Below are 27,670 nucleotides of genomic sequence, written 5' to 3' on the forward strand. Positions count from 1 at the left end.
TGCAGAATGCTTCAGGATAACAGGATGGTTCTTTCACATATAACTCTGTTAAGCTTGAAAGAATGGCCATGTGGGCAATGGGCCCATATCAACAGAATTGAGGCAATAAATACTTTCTATCAATCATTTCCAACAAAACATTTGTTATTAATGTTGCTACAATAGGGGAGAGGTAGAGAAACTGGATGTGTTCAAAAATAATGTATGTGGTTGGAACTCTTCTGAACGGTGGCGCAGTGGTAGATTTGCTGCCTTACAGTGCTTGCAGCGCCAGAGACCAGGGTTCAATCCCGACTTTGGGGTGCCGCCTGTATGGAGTTTGTACGTTCTCCCCGTGACTGTGTGGGTTTTCTCCGAGATCTACGGTTTCCTCTCACACTCCAAAGACATGCAGATATGTGGGTTAATTGGCCTGGTGTGCGTGTAAATTGTCCCTAGTGTGTGTAGGATGCTGTTAGTGTGCGGGGATCGCTGGTCGGCATGGGCCTAAGGACCTGTTTCTGCGCTGTATCTCTAAACTAAACTAAAAAAAAAGGATTTGCTTCGTAGACTATGACTACAATCTTTCTGTTTTCCTTGTATTTGAAAGGTGTGCTTTAGGACCAGTAGGTTGGGAATGTTACACACTTGGTGACGAGGGTAGAGATAAATAAGACAATAAACCTAACAGTGGAGGGGAAACTTTAATTAGTTTCAACGCTGATGCAAACATAGTTTCTGACAAATACAATGAAATGTTTTAATGGAGCTGCAACTGTGTTGCATCTATGGTTGATGACAATCATGGCAGAAAAATGGTGTTTGATTCTTCCGAGGGATGGCTTTAATCTCTGATTTCAAGACTCGTGAACTCTTCTAGTTTTTGATGTTGTTTTGGTCGGGGCTGTAATGTATTGGTTGATGATGGGAATCTAGTCGCCAATCTAACTTGACCTGGCATAGCCCAGACCCCAAAATGGGGTCAGTGAGAATCAGACTCTCAAAATCTAATTAGCTACTCAACGACGGGAGCAACGCTGCCAAACATTTCCCGCCTGGTAATTGGTGTTGTTTTCTGCAGCAGTGAAATGACCTAGCATTTGGTTGCATTTTGAAAATGCGTTTGAGGTAGATTTGGTGCCATGTCATAGAAACATAGAAAATAGGTGCAGGAGTAGGCCATTTGGCCCTTCGAGCCAGCACCGCCATTCAATATGATCATGGCTGATCATCCAAAATCAGTATCCCGTTCCTGCTTTCTCCCCATATCCCTTGATTCCAATAGACCTAAGAGTTATATCTAACTCTCTCTTGAATCTAAGGCCCCCCTCGGTCATGGCTGACCATGGGTGATGCATCCTGGTTGTTGGCTGCTTGCTCCAAACCTCAGCTAGAGCAGCGTCGATGTGTGGTCGGATGCAAGTCTGGGCGATGTCATATGAAGGACAGGCTTGAATACAACCAGTGAATTTGCCTCCATTGCCTTCTGTGGCAAAGAATTCCACAGATTCACAACTCTCTGTGTGAAAAAGGTTTTTTTTTCCCATGCCAGTCCGAAATGGCCTACCCCTTATTCTTAAACTGTAGCCCCTGGTTCTGGACTCCCCCAACACTGAGAACATTTTTCCTGCATTTAGCCTGTCCAATCCCTTAAGAATTTTATATGTTTCTGTAATATCCCCTCTCATCCTTCTAAATTCCAGTGAATATAAGCCAAGTCGCTCCATTCTTTCATCATACGTCAGTCCCGCCATCCCGGGAATTAACCTGGTGAACCTACGCTGTATTCCCTCCAATTGTGTTAGATGACAATATTCCAGAAAGAGGAAGACATGCTATTGAAGAAAATTATTTTACATTTTTGCAATGTGCTTTGAGCAATGTCTACTTTCTCCTCTGTTCTTGAAACGTCTCTAATGTCAAATAGCTCATGGGGAAGAGGATTATTCTGAGCTTACTGTGGAGCATGTATATTCTGAGCCAGCAAAGGGCCTGCCTTGACGTGAGCATGAATCTCGGAGAAATGGATCCAAAGGTCACCCCATCCAATGCTCCCAATTGAATGACTTGAGGCACGACTCAATTCCTGGAAAAAACGTTAGTTTAGTTTTGAGATACAGCGTGGAAACAGGCCCTTTGGCGCACCGACCCGGGATCCCCACACATTATCACTGCCCTACAAGCACTCGGGACAATTTTACATTTATACCAAGCCAATGAACCTACAAACCCGTATGTCCTTGGAGTGTGGGAAGAAACCGAAGATCTCGAAGAAAACCCACGCAGGTCACAGAGGGAACGTACAGGCTCCGTACAGACAAGCAGTTGTAGTCAGGATCGAATCCGGGTCTCTGGTGCTGTAGGGCAGCAGCTCTACTGTTGCGTCATATTTAGCTGAGGTACTGCCATTGACGCTTTGTATTGAACTGATTAAACTACAAAAGAGATACCATGCTTGTGAAGGGATACAGGTTAAAAATTTATTCTGCATTCAGCTCTGCTGAACTCAATTGAAAGACTGGAATCTTATAACATTGTGTTGCATTTATAGGAAGTTGGCAGCAATAGTTTCTGATTGGAATTTACTATTGGATAGCATGATACCAAGGGCAGCTGTATAACAACAAATGTCTCACAAAATTGACCCAGATGGTGATTGTAGGCAGCACAAAAAACCGCATTGAATTTTTAGTCGGCAGATCATAAATTTTACACATTTCAATAAAGGTCAGTTAATGTCTGAACACTGGTGATTTTTTAATTTAAATTTGTCTAATTTGAATTGCAATTTTTTTCAAATCTATAACTACAATAAATGAATGAATTATCGAGATACACTGGACTTCCCACTGTCAATATTTACCGCGCGTGAACGTCACATGCACTGCGGGAGGCAAAAGTCACCAGCCAAAGAAACTGGTGAAGGTTAATTGTCTGCATCTTTTAAAAAAACTACTTGTTGACAAATATAAAATGTTCGCCCTACCATATATTCAAGAGAAGTTTGTGGGTTATTCCCCATTTGACAAATGATCGACACTAGTATAATGTGAATTTATCAAAGATTCGTATTTATTTTCTATTTATGTATTAGTATTTATTCATTCAATGTTGGCTTCACAGGCTGAGCTGGCATTTAATTGTTCATAGATAGACATAAAAAAGCTGGTGTAACTCAGCGGGACAGGCAGCATCTCTGGAGAAAAGGAATAGGTGATGTTTCGGGTCAAGACCCTACTTCAGACTTCTCGACCTCTGGACTGCTCTTGTAGTCACGACAAGTTTATGGCTCCTCTACTAAATTTCTGGTGAATGGCAACCCCCAGGATATTAATAGTGGGGATTCAGTGATACGATACAATAAAACTTTTATTCATCCTAGGAGGGAAATTGGTCTGTCATCAGTCATAAAACATAACATAGAAACATAGAAAATAGGTGCAGGAGGAGGCCATTCGGCCCTTCGAGCCAGCACCGCCATTCATTGTGATCACGGCTGATCGTCCACAATCAATAACCCGTGCCTGCCTTCTCCCCATATCCCTTGATTCCACCAGCCCCTAGAGCTCTATCTAACTCTCTCTTAAATCCATCCATAACACGAAACATGAAACATGAAATTAAACTGGCGAGTGGAAAGTCCAGAATTGGGCATGTGCAAAGATTGGGGGGGGGGGGGGGGGGGGGAGGGGAGGGGAGTCAGTCTACCCCACGACAGAAGGGGGAGAAGTTGTACAATTTGATAGCCACAGGGAAAAGGGATCTCCTGTAGCTTCCTGTCAGAATGGAGATGATGGTAATGCCATTGAATGTCAGGGGGTGATGGCAGGATTTTCTCATTTTCGACATCTCTTTGCCCGGTACAAGTAGGGTGCAAATGGACATGTGTAAATGCAGCAAGTAATGGGGAAAGTCAACCAAATGTTATTATTCTGGGGTCGAGACTGCGCACAAAAGGCGGAAGGCTATGATTCTGTAATAGAGAGTATTAGTGAATCGCATCTGAAATACTGTGTATTGGTCTCCTTGTTTAAAAATGTTGGATGAGTTGATGAAAGTGGTGTTGTCAATGTATTTGACAATTTCATGGAGAGATTTTTAATAATCTATTACTTTGATGGGAAAATTACACGAGTGCTTTGAAGAAAAAGCAGCAGACCTTGTTCATAGTCATTCAGCACAGAAGATAGAGGATCAAAATGCTGGGGTAACTCAGCGTGCCAGGCACCACCATCTCTGGGCAGAGGAATGGGTGATGTTTCGGGTCGAGACCCTTCTTCAGACTCAGAAACAGTCTCATCCATGTGAGCAGGTTCACTGGATCACGGGCACTTTAATCTAGCTTGTTGAATAAAACAGTAAATAAATTAGCAGAATTATTCAGTGTACCATTTCCTTTGACAATGGGATATATTCAGGCAGATGTCTGTGCACGCAGATGTTTATCGCTTTATTAAACTTTGTAATATAGATAAATATAGAAAATATAGTAATATAGAAAAAGATTGCAGCTTCACTCTGTTATGCATGTCTTATGTCAGAATGATGTCAAGCTCTGTGATCATGACTTTGTGTTTGTGTTTTATTGACTGCAGTGGAGGCGTCCTGTCAGAATGGAGATGAGTCAATGGAAACAATTGAGGCAGCTGAGGCTCTGCTCAACATGGACTCACCCACCCCTGCCATGGAGGAGAGGAGGATAGGTGAGTGCCAGTTCAATGCTGCCTATACATTTTGCTAATCATGAAGATTGGCAATGGCATAACAATAGATTAATAACAAAGGCCGTCCATAGTAACTTGATTACCGATGCTTGGTATTACAAGGGATATAGAGTCATAGAGCGACAGTGTGGAAACAGGCCCTTCGGCCCAACTTGCCCACACCGGCCAACATGTCCCAGCTGCACTAGTCCCACCTGCCTGCATTTGGTTCATGTCCCTCCAAACCTGTCCTATCCGTGTACCTGTCTAACTGTTTCTTAAATATTGGGATAGTCCCAGAATCAACTATGTCCTCTGGCAGCTCGTTCCATACACCCCACCACCCTTTATGTGAAAAAGTTACCCCTCAGATACCCATTAAATCTTTTCCCTTCACCTTAAACCTATGTCCTCTGGACCTTGTTATCTTATATTTAACTTGACTTCCTAGCATCAGACCTAGATTCATAGTGATACAGCCCATCGCAGTGTCTATGGCAACCAACAAACACCTATTTGCACTGTTATTTTATCCTCCCAACATTCCCATCAATTATCCCCATATTTTACTACTCCTGTACATGAGGGGCATCCAGAGGAAACCTATGCAGTTACTGGGAGAATAAGCAAACTCCACATAGATAATACTGGAGGTGAGGACTGTTGTTGGAGCTATAAGGCAGTAACTCGTCTAGCTGTGCCATTGTGCAGAAGAGCAACAGAGGAGCTGTAGATTTTTCAATTTTGTTCCTCCATTAAGTTGTCACTTACCTACATTATATTTTGGTCATATTGCCTCAACATTACAGATCAATCTGGAAATGTCTTTCCCTCTCCCCAATTCACTAATGTGTAACATTTCAACACAGAACTTCACTCAAGAGGAGGCCAGGTGATGAACAGTTGGGGATCCATCACCTGTCCCGACTCCAACCATTATTTCCAAGAAGTACAAATTAGCTGTGGTAGTAATTGATTCTTATTTTTCCTTTCCTCCATCATCTTCAGATACTCCTACAACTCTGTTTACGGTCCTACACGTAACTGTGCACAATTAGCTGTAGAGATTTCCCTTTCGGGCCAAATCTTATCCATGAATAGGTGTGGTATTTTCTCTAATCCACTTTCTGAACTGCTCTCAACCATTACTTTGGTTCATCACTACTTTGTTCTCTGAATTTCTCATGTCCAACTCCTCTCTGCTAATGCATAAGGGTTTTAGTCACTGTATTTCTGTTGCATCCATCTGACACAGATTACCAAGGTAAACATCTCAATTGTGCTCTGAATGAGCAAACTGCATGTTTTCCAATGGCATTGTGATGTTCAGAAGTCATTATGGAACGAGCTCTGACAACACAAGGATGATCACTACTGTGTTTCACTGATGAGGTGAAATTAGACGTCCATCGAAATGCGGAATTGCAATTTGTTTCCTTGTATTCTGTACGCATATAATATGCTTTCAATATCCAAATGACCAAGTCCATACGAATCCCAGATAACTATTGATATTCATATCATCATATCATATCATATATATACAGCCGGAAACAGGCCTTTTCGGCCCTCCAAGTCCGTGCCGCCCAGCGATCCCCATACATTAACACTATCCTACACCCACTAGGGACAATTTTTTAAAAACATTTACCCAGCCAATTAACCTACATACCTGTACGTCTTTGGAGTGTGGGAGGAAACCGAAGATCTCGGAGAAAACCCACGCAGGTCACGGGGAGAACGTACAAACTCCTTACAGTGCAGCACCCGTAGTCAGGATCGAACCTGAGTCTCCGGCGCTGCATTCGCTGTAAAGCAGCAACTCTACCGCTGCGCTACCGTGCCGCGGTAATCTTTTGGTCAGGTTATTGAAAAACGACAGGGGTTGAACGATGACAAACAAGAGATGAGAGCTACTCTTTGTCAGATACTCTTACAAGGCCAACGAGATGGGCTGTTCCTTGATCCTTGGAAGTTTACGCACCTACATTGGGTAGCATGGAACAAATTATTGGAATTTTAAAATAGCTCTACATCTGCAGAGTGAATCGTGCTTTTTGAGCAATATGGCAATGCCACAATATTTTTCGATTTGTTCCCGGTACCCTTTTAGCACAGTCGTCCAATTAGCTGTGGCGTGTTTATTAGGGGAGATTCTACTTATTATTTTCAAGTATTACTGAAGTACAAATTGGATGTGATATTAATTGATTCTCATTTTGCCTTGTTCCCAAATGCCAGCTCATGTGTTCATGCCATCAGTGAGTGAGGTGATCACGGCTCCCTTCACGCACATCTCTGTGAGGGAAGATGGAGTTCCTGAGGTGGTGGAGAATGCAGAAGAGATTGTATTGACAGAGGAGACTGTCCAGCAGGAGATGGCCAGCAATTCAATGGAACAGACCAAAAAAAAAAAAGGCAAGTCTGTCATCGAGCCTGCATTGGGCTCCTCAAAATGCACATTAATCAAGTAGTATAAGAAGATAACTGCAGATGCTGGTACAAATCGAAGGTATTTATTCAAAAAATGCTGGAGTAACTCAGCAGGTCAGGCAGCATCTCGGGAGAGAAGGAATGGGTGACGTTTCGGGTCGAGACCCTTCTTCAGACTGATGCGAAGGGTCCGAAGAAGGGTCAGTCTGATCAGTCTGAAGAAGGGTCTCGACCCGAAACGTCACCCATTCCTTCTCTCCCGAGATGCTGCCTGACCTGCTGAGTTACTCCAGCATTTTGTCAATTAATTAAGTAGATTGGATTTGGCCTGTTTGCTGGTATTTAATTTGTCAAATAACTGAGCTTCAATCTAGTCTGTCCCAATGCAATCGGAAAGTTTAATTGAAGCCACTGTGGTGTATGTTTAGCCTTGTCTGCCTGATAGCAGCCAGGCTGCCTAAACGTAATAATCTGGTTGACGTTTGTGTGGACCATAATCAGATGCAAGATTATTGGTTCATGCAGGTGAGTTACTAATCTCTCCCAATCAGAGGATGCGATGGAGTTATCCCTCCTGGTTCTTGCCCACTTCCGTTTACCACTGCGGACGATAGTGGACACAATATTTCATGTGATTGTGGTGCCAAATACTATCACTACTGTTTGTATCGAAAAACATTGTGCAATCAAATGCAAGGAGAAAGTATATAATTAATGGAAAATAACGTTAAAACACTGATCTACTAAGAGATCTGGGGTTCCATCTCTATAGCTCCATAAATGCGGGAAAGCAAGTAAATGCAGTGGTAAAGAAGATGTATGGTATGCTTACCTCCATTGGCCAGGGCATAAAGTATAAGAGGCAGGAAGTCATATTGCAGCATTAGAAAACTTTGGTTAGTCAATATTTGGAGTATAAGAAAATAACTGCAGATGCTGGTACAAATCGATTTATTCACAAAATGCTGGAGTAACTCAGCAGGTCAGGCAGCATCTCGGGAGAGAAGGAATGGGTGACGTTTCGGGTCGAGACCCTTCTTCAGACTGATGTCAGGGGGGCGGGACAAAGGAAGGATATAGGTGGAGACAGGAAGACGGTGGGAGATCTGGGAAGGAGGAGGGGAAGAGAGGGACAGAGGAACTATCTAAAGTTGGAGAAGTCGATGTTCATACCACTGGGCTGCAAACTGCCCAGGTGAAATATGAGGTGCTGTTCCTTCAATTTCCGGTGGGCCTCACTATGGCACTGGAGGAGGCCCATGACAGTGGAGTATTAGTGTTCTGGTCGCTTCAGACAGTGAGGATATGGAAAGGGTGCAGAAGAGTTTTCAGGAAGTAGAGGCATTGACGGGCTTTCTTTATAATTGTATCCATGTGCTGGTTCCAGGACAGATCTTGAGATCTGCACACCCAGGAACTTTAAAATTGTTCCAACAAAGAACCGCAGACGCTGGTTTACAAGAAAGGACACAAAGCTTTGGAATAACTCGGGGGAGGGGGTAGGCTGCATTTCTGGAGAACATGGACAGGTGATGTTTTGGGTCGGGACCCTTCTTCAGACTATTGTCTTGAAATTGTTGACTCTCCATCGCTAGTCGGTGATGAAGATGGATTTATGCATCGTCTGCCTTCCTCTTCTAAAGTCAACAATCAGCTCCTTGGTTTCATTGAGGGCCAGGTTGTTGTTCTGGCACTATGTAATCGGATGATTGATTCATCATAACCTGTACTCTGATTCACCATGACCTGTAATTCATCCAATGACGGAAGTGTCCTCAGCAAATTTAAAGATGGAGTTTGAACTATGTCTGGCCGTACAGTCATGGGTATAGCATAGGTAGAGCAGGGGACTGAGCACACAGCTTCCAGTTGCCCCCGGTGTTGATGGTTATCGAGGAGGAGGTGCTACTGCCAACTCATTGTGTGCTGTTGATGAGGAAGTCAAGGATCCAGCTGCAAAGGGATCCAGTTCCCTGAGCTTGGTAACAAGTTTGGAGAGGTTGATTGCCAACAGCCTGACAATAGTCAATAGGTGCGGGATTAGGCCATTCGGCCCTTTGAGCCATCACCACCATTCAATGTGATCGTGGCTGATCATTCTCAATCAGTACCCCGTTCCTGCCTTCTCCCCATACCCCCTGACTCCGCTATCCTTAAGAGCTCTATCTCTCTCTCTCTTGAATGCATTCAGAGAATTGGCCTCCACTGCCTTCTGAGGCAGAGAAATCCACAGATTTACAACTCTCTGACTGAAAAAGGTTTTTCCTCATCTCCGTTCTAGATGGCCTAACCCTTATTCTTAAACTGTGGCCCCTGGTTCTGGACTCCCCCAACATTGGGAACATGTTTCCTGCCTCTAACGTGTCCAACCCCTTAATAATCTTATATGTTTCGATAAGATCCCCTCTCATCCGTCTAAATTCCAGTGTGTACAAGCCTAGTCGCTCCAGTCTTTCAACATATGACAGTCCCGCCATTCCGGGAATTAACCTAGTGAACCTACGCTGCACGCCCTCAATAGCAAGAATAGGTGTTTCTATTGTCCTAGTGGTCCAGTGGAGAGCGAGCAAGATCACATTCCCTCTTGAACTATTGTGGTAGGCAATAGTAGGTTCCTGCTAAGGTAGGAGTTGATATGCACCATAACCAACCTCACAAAGCACTTCATCACCACGGACATTCACGCCACCAGTTGGTAGTCATTGAGGCATGTCATCATGCTCTTTTTGGGCACATGTATTATTGATGCCCTTTTAAAGCAAGTGGGGACCTCAGACCTCAGTAACGAGGGGTTGCAGACCTTGTGGGCCGAAGGGCCTCCTCCTGTGCTGTCCTGTTCTGTGTTCTGCCTAATAGAATCGAATTTCAGAAGTGCATCTTCGCCCTTCTTAGCAGGGTGCTCCCACTGTTACTAACTTTGCATTGGTGCAATACATTAGTGTGAAACCGGTCTATTAAACATAGAAAATAGGTGCAGGAGTAGGCCATTCGGCCCTTCGAGCCTGCACCGCCATTCAATATGATCATGGCTGATCATCCAGCTCAGTAACCTGTACCTGCCTTCTCTCCATACCCCCTGATCCCTTTAGCCTCAAGGGCCTCATCTAACTCCCTCTTAAATATAGCCAATGAACTGGCCTTAACTACCTTTTGTGGCAGAGAATTCCACAGATTCACCACTCTCTGTGTGAAAAAAAACTTTCTCATCTCGGTCCTAAAAGACTTCCCCCTTATCCTTAAACTGTGACCCCTTGTTCTGGACTTCCCCAACATCGGGAACAATCTTCCTGCATCTAGCCTGTCCAACCCCTTAAGAATTTTGTACGTTTCTGTAAGATCCCCCCTCAATCTTCTAAATTCCAGCGAGTACAAGCCGAGTCTATCCAGTCTTTCTTCATATGAAAGTCCTGCCATCCCAGGAATCAATCTGGTGAACCTTCTCTGCACTCCCTCTATGGCAAGAATGTCTTTCCTCAGATTAGGAGACCAAAACTATACGCAATACTCCAGGTGCGGTCTCACCAATGCCCTGTACAACTGCAGCAGAACCTCCCTGCTCCTATACTCAAATCCCCTCGCTATGAATGCCAACATACCATTCGCAACATACCAACATGCCAACAACTTACTATTGTCACCTTTGCTGAAGAGTTTCCTACAGTACACCAGAGACTTCATTTTAAATGTTTGAAATGTGGTTTGAGGTGTCCAAAGGTTGTGGATAACTTTAGGTGAGGCACTTTCTCTATCTTCTAAAGTAACTCTTAACAATTTCGAATTGACTACTTATCGTGGAATTTTTTTTCCCAATGTTTTCTCATCTCAAGCAGAGAATCATGTTTTTTCTATCCTGAAAACAAGGTTACAGAGACTTAGTTTGCATTTTCATTATCTGGCTAATTGAATGTTATAAATGGAATTGTCACAATTGTGAAAGTAGATCCACTCACAGGACATTGTTTGACTTCTCCTTTTGACCTTTTCATAATTAAAATTTGCCATTTCATATTGTGAATAACTTGATGCAAGATAATGGTGTTGCTGCCTGTTCAACTCCTTTGTGTCACACTTGAATTTGAAGGGCAAGCAGTGAAACCAGATAAAATAAAATATTTTTTCAATGATAGTCATAAAGGTATGGAAGGATATTCATCAAAATAATGGATGGAACCTTTCCAATGGATTTAATGTATAAGAAAATAACTGCAGATGCTGGTACAAATCGAAGGTATTTATTCACAAAATGCTGGAGTAATTCAGCAGATCTCCATTTTGTGAATAAATACCTTCAATGGATCTAATGCACTCTTTTTGTAATCCATTCTTTCTACAAGATAATAAGATGCATTTTTTAAATCATTTTTATCATTCCTGTTTTATTTTTTGAATTGAATATTGCGAGAACATTTTGAAGTGTACACTTTTTGTTTTAAAAAAAACATGAGACTAGGTTCTGGGGCTTGGTCGACTGTGTCTCAGCCTTTCAGTGGATTGAGCTTATTCTGTTAGATCCATGTGATGTTATTCACAGTGAAGATCCATCACCCTGTTTGGTCATAAGTGATAGGAGTAGAATTAGGCCACTCGGTCCATCCGCCATTCAATCGTGGCTGATCTATCTCTCCCTTCTAACCCCATTCTCCTGCCTACCCCCCATAGGCTCTGACACCCATACTAATCAAGAATCTATCTCTGCCTTAAAAATATCCACTGACTTTGCCTCTTGCTGCGGTGAAGCCACCCTTGGAGGTACTTTCCACTGAAAGATTCATTAAAAATGAGGGTGGGCTGGGCAGGGAGCCAGGAAACTCTGGGCCAGTCCTTCTTGCTGGCAAGGGTTGAACTGTACCGACGTTGTGGAATTCCAGTCCATTACTAAACTGCACAAAAATGCCTGGATTGTATTTTTTTTCTTTTTTTTTTTTTGCTGTCATCTTTCATATCTTCATCTCCAGGTTTCTACGGGACAGATCACTGTCAAGCTACCTATGATGCCAGCCGCTGTGTCTCTTGAAAAGCTGTATGATGCCAACTTATTGAACACGTATTCAAGAGAGAGTTAAATATAGCGCTTAGGAACGGGGTACTGATTTTGGATGATTAGCCAAGATCATATTGAATGGTGGTGCTGGCTCGAGGGACCGAATGGCCTACTCCTGCACCTATTGTCTATGTTTCTACGAGTATAGGGCCTAGATACTAGGAAAAGGGGGCGTACAACGAGATCTGGGTGTCCTAGTGCATCAGTCACTGAAAGGAAGCATGCAGGTACAGCAGGCAGTGAAGAAAGCCAATGGAATGTTGGTCTTCATAACAAGAGTAGTTGTGTATAGGAGCAAAGAGGTCCTTCTGCAGTTGTACAGGGCCCTAGTGAGACCGCACCTGGAGTACTGTGCAGTTTTGGTCTCCAAATTTGAGGAAGGATATTCTTGCTATTGAGGGCGTGCAGCGTAGGTTTACTAGGTTAATTCCCGGAATGGCGGGACTGTCATATGTTGAAAGACTGGAGCGACTAGGCTTGTATACACTGGAATTTAGAAGGATGAGAGGAGATCTTATCGAAACGTATAAGATTATTAAGGGGTTGGACACGTTAGAGGGCGAAGTTTCGGGTCGAGACCCTTCTTCAGACTGATGTCAGGGGGGCGGGACAAAGGAAGGATATAGGTGGAGACAGGAAGATAGAGGGAGATCTGGGAAGGAGAAGGGGACGGGAGGGACAGAGGAACTATCTAAAGTGGGAGAAGTCGATGTTCATACCACTGGGCTGCAAACAGCCCAGGCGAAATATGAGGTGCTGTTCCTCCAATTTCCGGTGGGCCTCACTATGGCACTGGAGGAGGCCCATGACAGAAAGGTCAGACTGGGAATGGGAGGGGGAGTTGAAGTGCTCGGCCACTGGGAGATCAGTTTGGCCAATGCGGACCGAGCGCAGGTGTTCAGCGAAGAGATCGCCGAGCCTGCGCTTGGTTTCGCCGATGTAAATAAGTTGACATCTAGAGCAGCGGATGCAATAGATGAGGTTGGAGGAGGTGCAGGTGAACCTTTGACTCACCTGGAAAGACTGTTTGGGTCCTTGGATGGAGTTGAGGGGAGAGGAACTTGGCGGCCCACTGAGTTCATCCAGCAGTTTGTTTTCTGCTCAAGATTCCAGCATCCGCAGCTATGCAGCAAAATTAGCGTCTCTTTCTACGAATTTGCGTTTAGTTAACCTTGTTTATAGGTGTACCTTACTTTTATAGAATAAAATAGTTATAACTTTCAAGTGGATCCCCCTTCTAATAGGCTAAGAACTTCCACCAACATGTAGGACCACTTAAATCAGCATGACTGTGGTGCTGATGTTACTGAAAATTATCCATTATTCCTTTATGTGATCCAAACATAAGTACTTGACTTGGGCTTTATCACCCCCTCTTCCGAGTTCATGCTCTGATTTTAATTGCCTTCATGGCTGCTGCTGGAATCGCCTGTCATTGTACAGGGGTACAACGAGATTGGGAATGCGCCTCCCATACGATGCAATAAATCAATTAGCTAGTCAGTATTAATTTAAACAACCCAAATGAAACAAATTAGAACAGTTTTAAAACAGAATAAAGTGCAAGCAGATCTGTGCCGGTTCACTGTGCGATGTGACCATCCGGCTCAGCAGGACCGGTTCATAGCAGCTATGGCCCTGGGGATGAAGCTGTTCCTGAGTCTGGAGGTGTGGGCGTAGAAGGCCTTGATTCGTCTGCCCCATGGTAGAAGTTCGAACAGACTGTTGCAGGGGTGTGAAGAGTCTTTGTAGATGCTGGTGGCTTTTCTTGAGGCATCATGTGTTGTAGATGCCCTCCAAGGCTGGTGGCTGTGTTCCGATAGTCCTCTGAGCTCTATGAACGACCCGCTGAAGAGCTCTCCTCTCTGCCTCCGTGCAGCTGAGATACCACACCAAACCGGATCATTCATCTATGCTGAGCTTTTTGGCCTACATCTCCTCTGATATAGCAATCTGAAAATGGTCATCCTTGCATAGAAATCCTCCCAGTTTCTGATTTCTGCTCCATTCTTGTAGCCTTCTCCGCTAGATATATGTGAAACTGTAAATATCTTCAATGCGCTAAGATGCAATTCCAAAGCTCTCGATTTGTTCCTGTGAACTCGTTTTACTTTCGCCCAAAGGAATGGAAGATGAGTGGGTGTTATTTTTCTACAAGAGTTGTGTTTTTCTGACCACTTTCCCTTGCCGTGCTGTATTTGAAAAGCCCAGGTGCAAAACTCTGCCCCACTTCAGTTAGTACATTACCTTTTCTCTCGCATAAAAATGGATATGAGTGGTTTGCTCCATTTTGAAGGCAAATTAAATTAAGCACTGTATCAATGTCAAATAAGGCCAAAATTCTCTTGACTTCCTTGGCTGCCCTGCCTTAGTTTAGTTGAATCCCCTGTTGATCTGCTCAATCCATTTGTGGTATTGTAATCTTCCACACAATCTATGTTCCTCCCTTTTAACCCTCCCCTTCCACTTAACCTCTGGCTTCACAATTCTGATTTTTCAATCCTTATCTCTGTACATCTTTTCTTCTCCTTATCTCTGTACATCAGTTTCTCTTTTTTTCTCTGACCTTCGTCCTGCCATCTGCCTATCAAAACTCTTCCTCACCTGTATCCACCTATCACTTGTCAAGCTCTTTGTCCTGCGCCTCCTCTCTTCCAGCTTCCTCCACCACTCCCCCACAATCCGACTGAAGAAAGGTCCTGACCCAAAATGTTACCTATCCGTGTTCTCCAGAGATGCTCCCTGACCCGCTGAGTTACTCCAGCACTATCCCTCTTTTTGTAAGCCAGCACCTGCAGTTCCTTGTGACTACATTCTCCCATCCCATGCCAACTAAACTTCCTCCCAGCAGCCCTTTTAATGAATTTGGAAATTTTTCAAGTTGCATGTTTTCTGGGGAGTTTAAGATAATCAGGATCATGAGGAAAGATGGCTTTTTTTGCATGAAATCCTGGCATTACCAAAAAAAATTTTTTTTGTCCTTAGTACAAAACGGTGAAGTGCATTTTAACATGTGACTAAACTTAGACATTGTGTTGATGGAAATTGTGGTAAAAGTCACTTTTTACTTGAACCTTAAATAATTACAAAACCCATCTATATATCTTCTATATACTAAAACTCTCGTTTGTTTGTTTGTTTGTTTGTTTGTTCCTGAACTACAGCCAAAACGGTACACGATAGAGCAACAATTTTAGGCCCATCTTACTCACCGTCGTCCCTTTGGTGCTAATGGAAGAAGTTTCATTGAAATTGGTGTTATATTTTTTAAGTTATTCACATTTTAAAGTTTAAATCTATCTCCTAGGGGGAGGAGGGAGGGGGTGGAGGGAGTGGGGAGGAGGGAGTGGGGAGGAGGGAGGATAAGGGGGTTGAGAGGGATGGTGGGGGGGAGGGGAGAGAGAGGAGGAGGAGAGGGGAGGAGGAGGGGGGGAGGAGAGGGGGGGAGGAGAGGGGGGGGAGGAGGAGAGGGGAGAGGGGAGGAGGAGAGGGGAGAGGGGAGGAGGAGAGGGGAGGAGGAGAGGGGAGGAGGAGAGGGGAGGAGGAGAGGGGAGGAGGAGAGGGGAGGAGGAGAGGGGAGGAGGAGAGGGGGGGGAGGAGAGGGGAGGAGGAGGAGAGGGGAGGAGGCGAGGGTGCTGCACCATTGCAGGAGAGGTTTGGGCCCAATGGGTCCACTTGGTCTAGTCATAACTAAAGGTTAAATAACAATAACTTACTGCAATTTACACTCGTATGCGAATATGGTCTCAGAAGTCGCACTTGAATAAAACTTTGTACCATTGAACCAGAGGCTTTCACCCCTAATCTGATTGATAGTCAAAGAAAACTGCTTCTTAGTGCTATGCTGTGTGTGGTGTAAAGAAATAATGCTCTGCTTTGAATCTACCTGTTATATGTAGGGCTGTTGGCATTTCTCTTAAACAGATTTCTTTGTCTGAAAACAGGCACAATCTTACTTTTGTGTTGGTCGTATTGCTGAATATCAAACACATTGTTATGGCAGAATTGTGTATTAGTCTTTGGGAGGACATAAATCACTATAGCATGTACAGTTTACATCAACAGTGTACTTGAAGATAGATGTCAAAATGCTGGAGTAACTCAGCGGGTCAGGCAGCATCTCAGAAGAGAAGGTATGGGTGACGTTTCGGGTCGAGACCTTTCTTCCTACACAATAGTGTACTTGATATTGCTCTGTATATTGTAATGGACATGCTGGGAAGGAGCAAAAGGCTTGGAAAGGACGTGGAGAATGGGGATAGACCTAAAACGGTGGAATAACTCAGGCAGCATCTCTGTAGAGAAGGAACGGGTGACGTTTCAGGTCGAGACCCTTCTTCAGACTGAAAAACCCTTCAGAAGAAGGGTCTCGACCCAAAACGTCACCCATTCCTTCTCTCCAGAGATGCTGCCCGTCCCGCTGAGTTACTCCGGCATTTTGTGTCTATCTTCAGTTTAAACCAGCATCTGCAGTTGGAATGGAATGGAATACTTCATTGTCACATGTGACTAGGCACAGTGAAATTCTTCGCTGCATACCCAATGTATATTAATAGCAGCCACCGAGGGCACTGACAAAGTTACAAACTTTACAACAGTTCCTTCCTACACATGGAGAATGAGGAACTGTGTGTGCCAAAGTAGTTAGGACATGCTATAATTGAATGGCTGATGTCAACGGAGTTCCACTGAGTATTGGTAATCTGCTTTAAAAATAACTTCCTACAAACTTGCTGGCTTATGAAGGAAGATCTTTGGTGACATGATTGTGGCACCCACTCAATGTGGAACATTGTCACGGAATTAATGTCCTATTGCCGTACTGTTTTACAAAGTGTTGAAGTAGCATTTATAGTTATGCTGATCCTTAAACACATGAATTCAAATCACATGCATTAGAAAACATCCATTTCTCTTGCAAATATGTTCAGACCCATCGCCATCCAGTTCCAATTAATCGCTTTAACAACCTTGCTTTTAACATAGATGTTCTTTCTTTTGTCTTGAAAGTGGAGGATTCTTCTGATATCGTAGTCATATTGTAATATATTTGATATGTTTTTAACATGAGCAGCTGTTCATTTGCACAAATGTAAATTGACAGCACTGTTATTATTAGAGCTATTAACATTGAGGAAATTTTCCTGAATATTTTTTATGACCAGCCATATCATTGCAATGAACAAGCTATTTTTAAGTAAGAGAGGCTGTATTTATTTTTAAATGGGATGTTAGGTCAAATTTAGACTTTGTTTTTGAACAAAAGCAACGGCCATTCAGTAGCTGTCAGAACTATGTGTGGGAAAGAACTGCAGATGCTGGTTTAAATCGAAGATGGGCACAAAATGCTGGAGTAACTCAGCGGCACAGGCAGCATCCCTGGAGAGAAGGAGTGGGTGACGTTTCCGGTCGACCTGAAACGCCACCCATTCCTTCTCTCCAGAGATGCTGCCTGTGCCGCTGACAGGACCATGGTGTGTCGAGTGTCAAAATGAATGTAGGACAACTTTGCAGTGCAAGACTGCGTTGGACGGTAGAAGTTATTTTGCTTGCATGCAAGGTATGATCAGAGATTTTATGTGTGACGTTGGTTAATTGTTTTCAGATGTTCTTGTGCCAGAGGAAGCCACTTGACCCCCTGAATCGGTGCTAGCTCTCGAGAGCATTCTCGCCAGTCCCATTTTCCCTATTTATTTTCCCAGTAACCATTTCTCACTCTCACTCCCATTAAACTCTTCCAGATTGTTCTATTACCTACCTGCGTTACAGATAATTAATCCATGAACCCATGAGATCCCAGGGAGGACATCTACGTAGACAGCACCGGGTGTAGAAATATTCCAGAGGAAGAAAATATTCGAAGGAATAAAGATGTGGGAAAAATTATTCATGTCAGAATTGTTGTGATCTGAAGTGCACTTCCTAGGAGTGAGATGGAAGCAGATTCCTTAGCTTTCATAATGAAATTGGATACATTTTTGGAATTCTCAATTTGAAGAAGTGTTCTGATCCAAAATACCATCGTTCGATTTTCCCTCCATAGATGCTGTCTGACCCTCTGATTTCGTGCAGAAGCTTGTTTTTGACTCAAGATTCCAGCATCTGTAGTTTCTTGTGTCTCTAGATATTCCGTAAGGTAACTTTTGCAGGGCTAAGCGACGGGCACGGTGGAGTGGGACGAGTGTTTCAGTATTTTAAGTAGACATCCTTCTTTTTCACTTCGGCTATAATTTTATTCGGAAAATAAGCCTCATCGTTAATTGAAACTTTAAACATTTTGCTTAAAGGTCGCAAACTGAAACCACCTCGACCAGGTTCACCCGCAAGTCCAGACTTCCCTGTGAAGAGGAGAAACAAAGATGGCAAAGGTAATCCAGTGTAAACAATAACAGCACCTTCACAAATGCAAGGCTGAGCCTTGCCTCTCAAGTCGGAGTGAATAGGTATCATGTCAGAGATGAGAATGTCAAGCAAATCTGGAACAGGGACTCTCCTTCAATCTGCCTGCTACCAGTTTTAAAGGAAGCAAGTCGAGAGGTTGTTACTCAAGTAATAACGAGGCCACTTGTGTCCATTGTCCATCTTTTTTACTTGAGCTCAGCAAGGTGAAGGAGTCAGATAAGCTTAAGCTGTGTCATAAAACCGTAACTGTAGTATTTGAGAGTCAGAAGAGGTTGGAGTGCCTCCTCTAGGCATAACACGTAATCTCCCCCCCTCCACCCCTCTCCCCACCCCCATGCCCCCGGTAGCTCTTGGCCAGGACATAGCTGCTCTGGTAGGGTTTTGCCTTGTGACATGGGCATCTTGCCCAAATGCTGCCAGTGGGAGGCATTGCGGCTGAGAAACGAGTTAAATTCTGATGCGCAGGGTGCCATTTGTCCGCCATTAGGGTGCAGCCACAGGGTACCAACAAGGTCATTTGTTGGCCTCTCTGCCTTGCCAGACAGTCAACAATGCATATATATATTTTTTACCTCTGTGCCCTCTTTCAAGACAAATGTCAGGGTTGGCAAATACAACTGCAGTCTGTTATTGAGTGGGCTGAATTGTGTACGATCTGGCTTGCTCCCCACCCCAGTCCCACATCAGTGGGTGCTTTGGTGGCTCTGCATTCCAGGCCCTGTCACTTAAAGGAGAGACAGCGGGGGGGGGGGGGTGTGGTGTCGAAACCAATGGCGACTCACATTTTGATCATAAATGCCAACTATTTCTTTGTGCTGCCACACCTCAGTAGGTTTGCAAGTAGATTTTCTCACATTGGTGCCTTTTTTGTTAACCAAGTTGACTATTGTGGAGAGGACATCCATTTCATTGATGTAGATACATTATCCCCCCTGGTTAAATCCCTCCCCACCTACGTCCAAGACACCGCACACGCTCTCCATCTCCTCGATAACTTCCGGTTCCCAGGCCCCCACTCCCTCATCTTCGCCATGGATGTCCAGTCACTCTACACTTCCATCCCCCACAAGGATGGTCTCGAAGCCCTCCGTTTCTTCCTCGACCGTAGAACCAGCCAATCCCCATCTACCAACACTCTTCCCCCGCCTAGCAGAGCTGGTTCTTACCCTCAACAACTTCTCCTTTGACTCCTCCCACTTCCTCCAAACCAGAGGCGTAGCTATGGGCACTCGCATGGGCCCTAGCTACGCCTGCCTCTTTGTCGGGTACGTCGAACAATCCCTGTTCCGGACATACACTGGCCCCATCCCCGAACTCTACCTCCGCTACATCGACGACTGCATTGGTGCTACCTCTTGCACCCATGCAGAACTCACTGACTTCATACACTTCACCTCCAATTTCCATCCTGCCCTTAAATATACTTGGACTATCTCCAACATCTCCCTCCCATTTCTGGACCTCACCATCTCCATCACAGGAGACAGACTAGTGACGGACATTTACTATAAACCCACTGACTCGCACAGCTATCTGGACTACACTTCTTCCCACCCGGTCCCCTGCAAATTTCTATCCCCTACTCCCAATTCCTCCGTCTACGCCACATCTGCGCCCGGGATGAGGTATTTCACACTAGGGCTTCAGAGATGTCCTCGTTCTTCAGGAAACGGGGCTTCCCCTCCTCCATTATAGATGAGGCTCTCACTAGGGTCTCTTCTACATCCCGCAGCTCCGCTCTTGCTCCCCCTCCCCCCACTCGCAACAAGGACAGAATCCCCCTCGTTCTCACCTTCCACCCCACCAGCCAGCGGATCCAACAAATCATCCGCCAACATTTCCGTCACCTACAACGGGACCCCACCACTGGCCATATCTTCCCATCCCCTCCCCTCTCTGCATTCCGCAGAGACCGTTCCCTCCGTAACTCCCTGGTCCACTCGTCCCTTCCTACCCAAACCACCCCAAACCCGGGCACTTTCCCCTTCAACCGCACGAGATGCAACACCTGTCCCTTTACCTCCCCCCTCAACTCCATCCAAGGACCCAAACAGTCTTTCCAGGTGAGACAGAGGTTCACCTGCACCTCCTCCAACCTCATCTATTGCATCCGCTGCTCTAGATGTCAACTTATTTACATCGGCGAAACCAAGCGCAGGCTCGGTGATCGCTTCACTGAACACCTGCGCTCGGTTCGCATTGACCAAACTGATCTCCCGGTGGCCGAGCACTTCAACTCCCCCTCCCATTCCCATTCTGACCTTTCTGTCATGGGCCTCCTCCAGTGCCATAGTGAGGCCCACCGGAAATTGGAGGAACAGCACCTCATATTTCCCCTGGGGAGTTTGCAGCCCAGTGGTATGAACATCGACTTCTCCAACTTTAGATAGTTCCTCTGTCCCTCTCTTCCCCTCCTCCTTCCCAGATCTCCCTCTATCTTCCTGTCTCCACCTATATCCTTCCTTTGTCCCGCCCCCATGACATCAGTCTGAAGAAGGGTCTCGACCCGAAACGTCACCCATTCCTTCTCTCCCAAGGCTGCCTGACCTGCTGAGTTACTCCAGCATTTTGTGAATAAATACCTTCGATTTGTACCAGCATCTGCAGTTATCTTCTTATGCTACTTAATAGTACTGTTGGATCGAAGAAGAAATAACCTTGCTCTCAATTCACATTTATTTTTTCTTTCGAGTTCTTCTGGCTTTGGTTAACGGCTTTGGTTTCGGAAGCATCCCCTTTTAGTATCACAAATTCAGTGCTGCAACTGCTAATTGGTTCATCAATTTTAGGAGCAGAAATAGGCCATTCGGCCCATCAAGTCTATTCCATCAGCCCATTCTGACTGATCTATTGTTCCCTCTCAATCCCATGCTCCCGCCTTCTCCTCATAACCCCTGACACCAGTACTAATCAAGAATCTGTCACTCTCCGCCTTAAAAATATCCATTGTCTTGGCCTCCACCGCCTCCTGTGGCGATGAATTCCACAGATCTACCACCCACTGACTAAAGAAATTCCCCCTCATCATCTTTCTAAAGGTACGTCCTTTTCTCCTGAGGCTATGGCCTCTCGTCCTAGACTCTCCCACTAGTGGAAATATCCTCCCCACATTCACTCTGTCCAGGCCTTCCACCAGGGCGGCACGGTGGCGCAGTGGTAGAGTTGCTGCCTTACAGCGAATGCAGCGCCGGAGACTCGGGTTGGATCCTGACTACGGGTGCTGTACTGTACGGAGTTTGTACGTTCTCCCCGTGACTTGCGTGGGTTTTCTCCGAGATCTTCGGTACACTCCAACGACGTACAGGTTTTTAGGTTAATTGGCTGGGCAAATGTAAAAATTGTCCCTAGTGGGCGTAGGATAGTGTTAGTGTGCGGGGATCGCTGGGCGGCGCGGACTCGGTGGGCCGAAGGGCCTGTTTCCGCGCTGTATCTCTAAATCTAATTAAAAAATCTAAAAATTCAGGAAGTTTCAGTGAGGTCCTCCCTCATCTCAGGAAATAGGAAAGAGGTGGTGCAAGCATCTGCATGAAACGTACAGACAACACCCGTAGTCGGGATCGAACTGTGGTCTCGGGCGCTGTAAAGCAGCAACCCTGCCACTGTACCACCATCTTACTGAATGAATATTGACTCTCATGTTTCCTTTGTAACTCTGCACTTTACAAGCAACTTTATTGGTCAGCATATCCTACTATTGTGCAAAGATTATATAAATGTAAATCTTTATTTTTGATCATCAAGGGCGGATGAACAGGCTGGCTGCAACAATCACTGCACGTCAAAGCACCTTGGCATATGAAGATTTGGCTTGGCATGCATAACACTTGTTGTTAAATACTTCCAGGAAACACAATCTACCTCTGGGAGTTCCTTTTGGCTCTGCTCCAGGACAAGAATACGTGTCCGCGCTACATCAAATGGACTCAGAGGGATAAAGGCATCTTCAAGTTGGTTGACTCGAAGGCTGTGTCCAGACTCTGGGGCAAACACAAAAACAAGCCGGACATGAACTATGAGACCATGGGCAGAGCTCTCAGGTGCGTTATATTGGTGTGGTGAGTATGGTAATCCACCATTCATCTATGATGGGTCCAGTGTATTTGTGCAAATCTGAAGGTCAGGCTTTAATGCCAATTATTTCCTTGCAAATTATTGATCAGTCCTCCTTCCCATGTGCCATGTACTGTATTGTCCGGTGGCCAGTTGCAGCATCATCATGGACCCTGAAATAAATGAGAATCTGGTTCCCCAACCTTTGGTACCACTTTCATTGCCAAATTTTATACTATTTATTTTCTTTCATTCTTCAAGTCATTATTTGTCATATTTACCAAATATGAAGCAGAACAATGAAAGGCTTGCACGCTGCAGGTTTATAGGCAAAGCAACAACAACAACAAATAAATATAATAAATTCCAAGTAAACCAGACCATGATAGTATAATAACTGAAGGATGTAAAGGAACCATAGTGGTCCAAAGTCTGTAGTAGTTTGATGCTGAGGTAGGGTTGTGGTTTGGGTTGTGCAGGATGGTTCACGAGCCTAGGGCTGTTGGGAAGAAATTGTTCTTGAACTTGGCGGATACGATTCTCTGGCTTCTATACCGATGGTGGCAGTGCCAAGAGTATGTGGGATGTGTCTTTTGACCTCCCCCACACGTCAAAAGGGATCTACAGGAAACGCTGCCTCAAAAAGATAGCCAACATCATCAAAGACCCACAGCATTCTGGCCGCACTTTCTTCTCGCTGCTACCATTGGTAAGAAGGTTCAGGAGCCCGAGAGCCATGACTTCCAATTTCAAGAACCGCTTCCTCCCGACGAACATCAGGTTCTTGACGTAGACAGCACAACCCGACCTCAGCACCACTGACCTATTGTGGACTCTGTTTACTTGTACTTGGACTTGCATAATTATGTTGTGTTACCTAGCACTACTGATAATTTATTGTACTATTGCTTATGGTATGTTTATTTGTGGTGTTACTGTGCCTGTAAATAAGAATTTCATTGTTCCCGGTGCATGTGACAATTAAACACTCGACACCTGAACTGGAAAACGTGGTCTTCAAATTCAACTGTCAGGAAGTGGTGTTTGAGCAGAAACATTGATGGAAATCTGGATCAAAACACCAACTTGGCAGTTCGGGCAGCATCTCCAGAGGACATAGATAGGCCACATTTTGGGTTGGCACCTATCTTTAGACCCATTTGATGAAGGTTCCCAACCTATTCATGTCCTGAAGTGATGCTGCCTAATCTGCTGAGTTTAGATTTAGAGATACAGCGCGGAAACAGGCCCTTCGGCCCACCGGGTCCGCGCCGCCCAGCGATCCCCGCACATTAACACTATCCTACACCCACTAGGGACAATTTTTAAAAAACTTTTTACCCGGCCAATTAACCCACATACCTGTACATCTTTGGAGTGTGGGAGGAAACAGAAGATCTCGGAGAAAACCCACGCAGGTCACGGGGAGAACGTACAAACTCCGTACAGACGACGCCCGTAGTCAGGATCGAACCTGAGTCTCCGGCGCTGCATTCACTGTAAGGCAGCAACTCTACCGCTGCGCCACTGTGCCGCCCATAAGTTACTCCAGCACTTCAGGTTCCAGGTCTGAAGAAGAGTCTCGACCCGAAACATCACCCATACCTTCTCTCCCGAGATGCTGCTTGTCCCGCTGAGTTACTCCAGCATTTAGTGTCTACCTAAGGTCCCATCATCACCTGCAGTTCATTGTGTCTCCAATGGAAATCTAGAATTGGCTTTCCCCAAAACCAACTTTCATGTTTGGTCAAATGAAATGTTCAAGAATGACGTTGATAATTTTTTATGATAATTGTATTAAAAAAAAATGGAACTGAGGAAGTTGTGTACAAACCAAGCATGACTTATTTGCCTGAAGAAGGTCTTGACCAGAAATGTCACCTATCCCTTTTCTCCAGAGAAAGTGCCTGACCCGCTGAGTTACTCTAGCTTTTGGTGCTTTAGTGTCTGTCGTGATTTATTTAGGGTGGAATGATTTATTTAGGGTGAAATGGATTGGACCTGTTGCCAACCCACGATCTTTCTATTTGTGACGATCACGTGGACTGTTTTCCCTGGGGCGCGATGGGCCGAATGGCCTAATTCTGCTTCAATATCTTATGGTCTTGTACCTTGTGCTGCCCTTCTCTGTGTTACTCAATGAAAGTTGCTGATTAGCCAAAAATATAGCCCTGGTGGTGCTCGTTTAGGATCAAGCGCTGCTTTTAATAGAATTCATCAATGCAGAGCAACTCAAAGTTTTTCCATCGTTAATGTCTTTGATGTCCCTCGGACTATCCTTGCTGGCTGCACCTTGCACTAAACGTTATTCCCATATCATGTATCTACACACTGTAAATGTGTAGCCTCCTCTATGGCGCACCCTCAAAAATCATCAGTAAACTTCAATACATTCAAAACTCCGCTGCCCGTCTACTCACCCACACCTCGATCCGTGACCATATCACCCCCGTCCTTTACAAACTCCACTGGCTCCCCATCCCCCAGAGAATCCAGTACAAAATCCTCCTCATGACCTACAAAGCCCTCCATAACCTGGCCCCATCCTACCTGACCGACCTCCTCCACAGGCACACTCCCACCTGCACCCTCCGCTCTGCTGCTGCCAATCTCCTGTCCCCCCCCCCCATCCGGACCAAACTCAGATCCTGGGGGGACAGGGCTTTCTCCATCGCTGCTCCCACCCTATGGAACTCACTACCTCAAACCATCAGAGACTCCTCCACACTCACCACATTCAAAACATCGCTGAAGTCTCACCTATTCAGTACTGCCTTCAACCACTGAAGGTCACCCCACCCTCTGTCTCCTTTCTCTGTTCGTTTACTTATTTATCTATTTATTCACTTCCCTATGTTCTCTAAATCCCTGTAAAGCGTCTTTGAGTATATGAAAAGCGCTATATAAATGTAATGTATTATTATTATTATTATTATTATGTATAGTCATTCTGCTGATTGGCTAGCACGCAACAACAAGTTTTACACTACCTCGGTACACGTGGCAATAAACTAACTGAACTAACTACTAAAATGACCTGACTGATCTTGAAGCTTGCAGGAGTGACCTGTACAAATGGGACAGGTTGCACCTTAATTGGAAGGGGACCAACATTCCGGCAGGTAGGTTTGCTAGTGCTTCACGGGTGGGTTTAAACTACCCAGGGGGAGGTGGTGGAGTCACCAATGTGGACGCGTATCCATGCAGCTAACGGGAAAGAGAGAAAAGGAAAGGTCACGTTTAAACAAACGCCAGGGGGATGGGACCCAATGCAGGGAGACGGAGGGCCATAAAAGGAGGACAGAAGCAAAAGGTAGAAGGGAGATAAGAAAAACCAACCTGAAAGCTTTCTGCCTTAATGCGAGGAGCATTCAAAATAAGGTGGATGAATTGAATGCGCAGTAAGTAGTTGAGGGATATGATATAGTTGGAATTACGGAGACATGGCTCCAGGGTGACCAAGGCTGGGAGTTAAACATGCAGGGGTATTTGATATTCAGGAAGGATAGACTGAAAGGAAGAGGAGGTGGGGTGGCATTGCTGGTTAAAGAGGAGATTCATGTAATAGCAAGGAGAGACATTAGCTTGGATGCTGTAGAATTGGTATGGTAGAGCTGTGAAATAGCCAAGGGCAGAAAACGCTTGTTGGAGTGGTATACAGACCACCAACAGCAGTAGGGAGATTGGGGACAGTATCAAGCAGGAAATTAGGGATGCGTGTAGCAAAGGTACAGTGGATATCATGGGTGATTTAAATCGATGTACAGATTGGGCCAACCAAATTTGTAGCAGCGCTGAGGAGGAGGATTTCCTGAAATGTATACGGGATGGGTTTTGAAACCAATATGTAGAGGAACCGACTAGAGGGCAGGCCATCCTAGACTGAGTATTGTGTAATGAGGAAGGATTAGTTAGCGATCTTGTTGGGTAACAGTGACCATAATATGGTGGAATTCTGCATGAGGATGGAGAGTGACACGGTTAATTCAGAGACTAGGGTTCCTGAACTTGAATAACGGAGACTTTGAAGGTATGAGACGGGAATTGGCTAGGATAAACTGGCAAATTATACTTAAAGGGTTGACAGTGGAGATGCAATGGCGAAGATTTAAAGACCACATGGATAAATTCCAGAAATTGTTCATCCCTGTATGGCGAAAAAATAAAACTGAGAAGGTGGCTCAAACGTGGCTGACGAGGGAAGTCAAGGATCGTGTTAAAGCCAAGGAAGAGGCATATAAATTGGCCAGATAGAAGCAGCAAACTGGAGGACTGGGAGAAATTTAAAACTCAACAGAGGACAAAGGGGTTAATTAAGAGGGGGGGGGAAATGAGCATGAAAGAAAGCTTGCGGGTAATATAAAAACTGACTGTAAAAGTTTCTTTAAGTATCTAAAAAGGAAAAGATTAGTGAAGACCAATGTAGGTCCCTTACAGTCGGAGAGACAGGTGAATTTATAATGGGAAACAGGCCGTGAAGAAAGCCAATGGCATGTTGGCCTTCATTGCGAGAGGATTTGAGTTCAGGAGCAAGAAGTTCCTACTGCAGTTATGCAGGGCTCTGGTGAGACCGCACCTGAAGTATTGTGTGCAATTTTGGTCTCCTAATTTGAGGAAGGACATTATTGCTATTGAGGGAGTGCAGTGTAGGTTCACCAGGTTAATTCCCAGGATGGCGGGACTGACGTATGATGAAAGAATGGATCGACTGGGCTTGTTTTCGCTGGAATTTAGAAGGTTGAGAGGGGATCTTATAGAAACATATAAAATTATTAGAGGATTGACAGGGTAAATGCAGGAAAAATGTTCCTAATGTTGGGGAGTCCAGAACCAGGGATCAAGAATAAGGGGTAGGCCATTTAGGACTGAGATGAGGAAAAACTTTGTCACCCAGAGAGTTGTGAATCTCAAGATTCAAGATTCAATTTAATTGTCACATGTACCAATTAAGGTAGAGTGAAATTTGAGTTTGAATCTGTGGAATTCTCTGCCACAGAAGGCAGTGGAGGCCAATTCACTGGATGTTTTCAAGAGAGAGTTAGATTTAGTTCTTTGGGCAATC

The 27,670-nt window shown here is 44.8% G+C and overlaps 1 protein-coding gene across 2 annotated transcripts in view; it reads left to right on the forward strand.

The window, feature by feature from the left end:
* Positions 1-27,670, forward strand: part of LOC144595370 (ETS-related transcription factor Elf-1-like) — a 126,932-nt gene that overhangs the window by 89,232 nt on the left and 10,030 nt on the right. For both annotated transcript variants that reach the window (XM_078402811.1, XM_078402812.1), the window contains 4 exons: positions 4,575-4,682; positions 6,924-7,100; positions 18,444-18,524; positions 22,403-22,595. In XM_078402811.1, coding sequence (XP_078258937.1) covers positions 4,575-4,682; positions 6,924-7,100; positions 18,444-18,524; positions 22,403-22,595 — 559 coding nt within the window. The remainder of the gene's footprint in view (positions 1-4,574; positions 4,683-6,923; positions 7,101-18,443; positions 18,525-22,402; positions 22,596-27,670) is intronic.

The sequence above is a fragment of the Rhinoraja longicauda genome, chromosome 7 (genome assembly GCF_053455715.1).
Source record: "Rhinoraja longicauda isolate Sanriku21f chromosome 7, sRhiLon1.1, whole genome shotgun sequence".
Classification (NCBI taxonomy): Eukaryota; Metazoa; Chordata; class Chondrichthyes; order Rajiformes; family Arhynchobatidae; genus Rhinoraja; species Rhinoraja longicauda.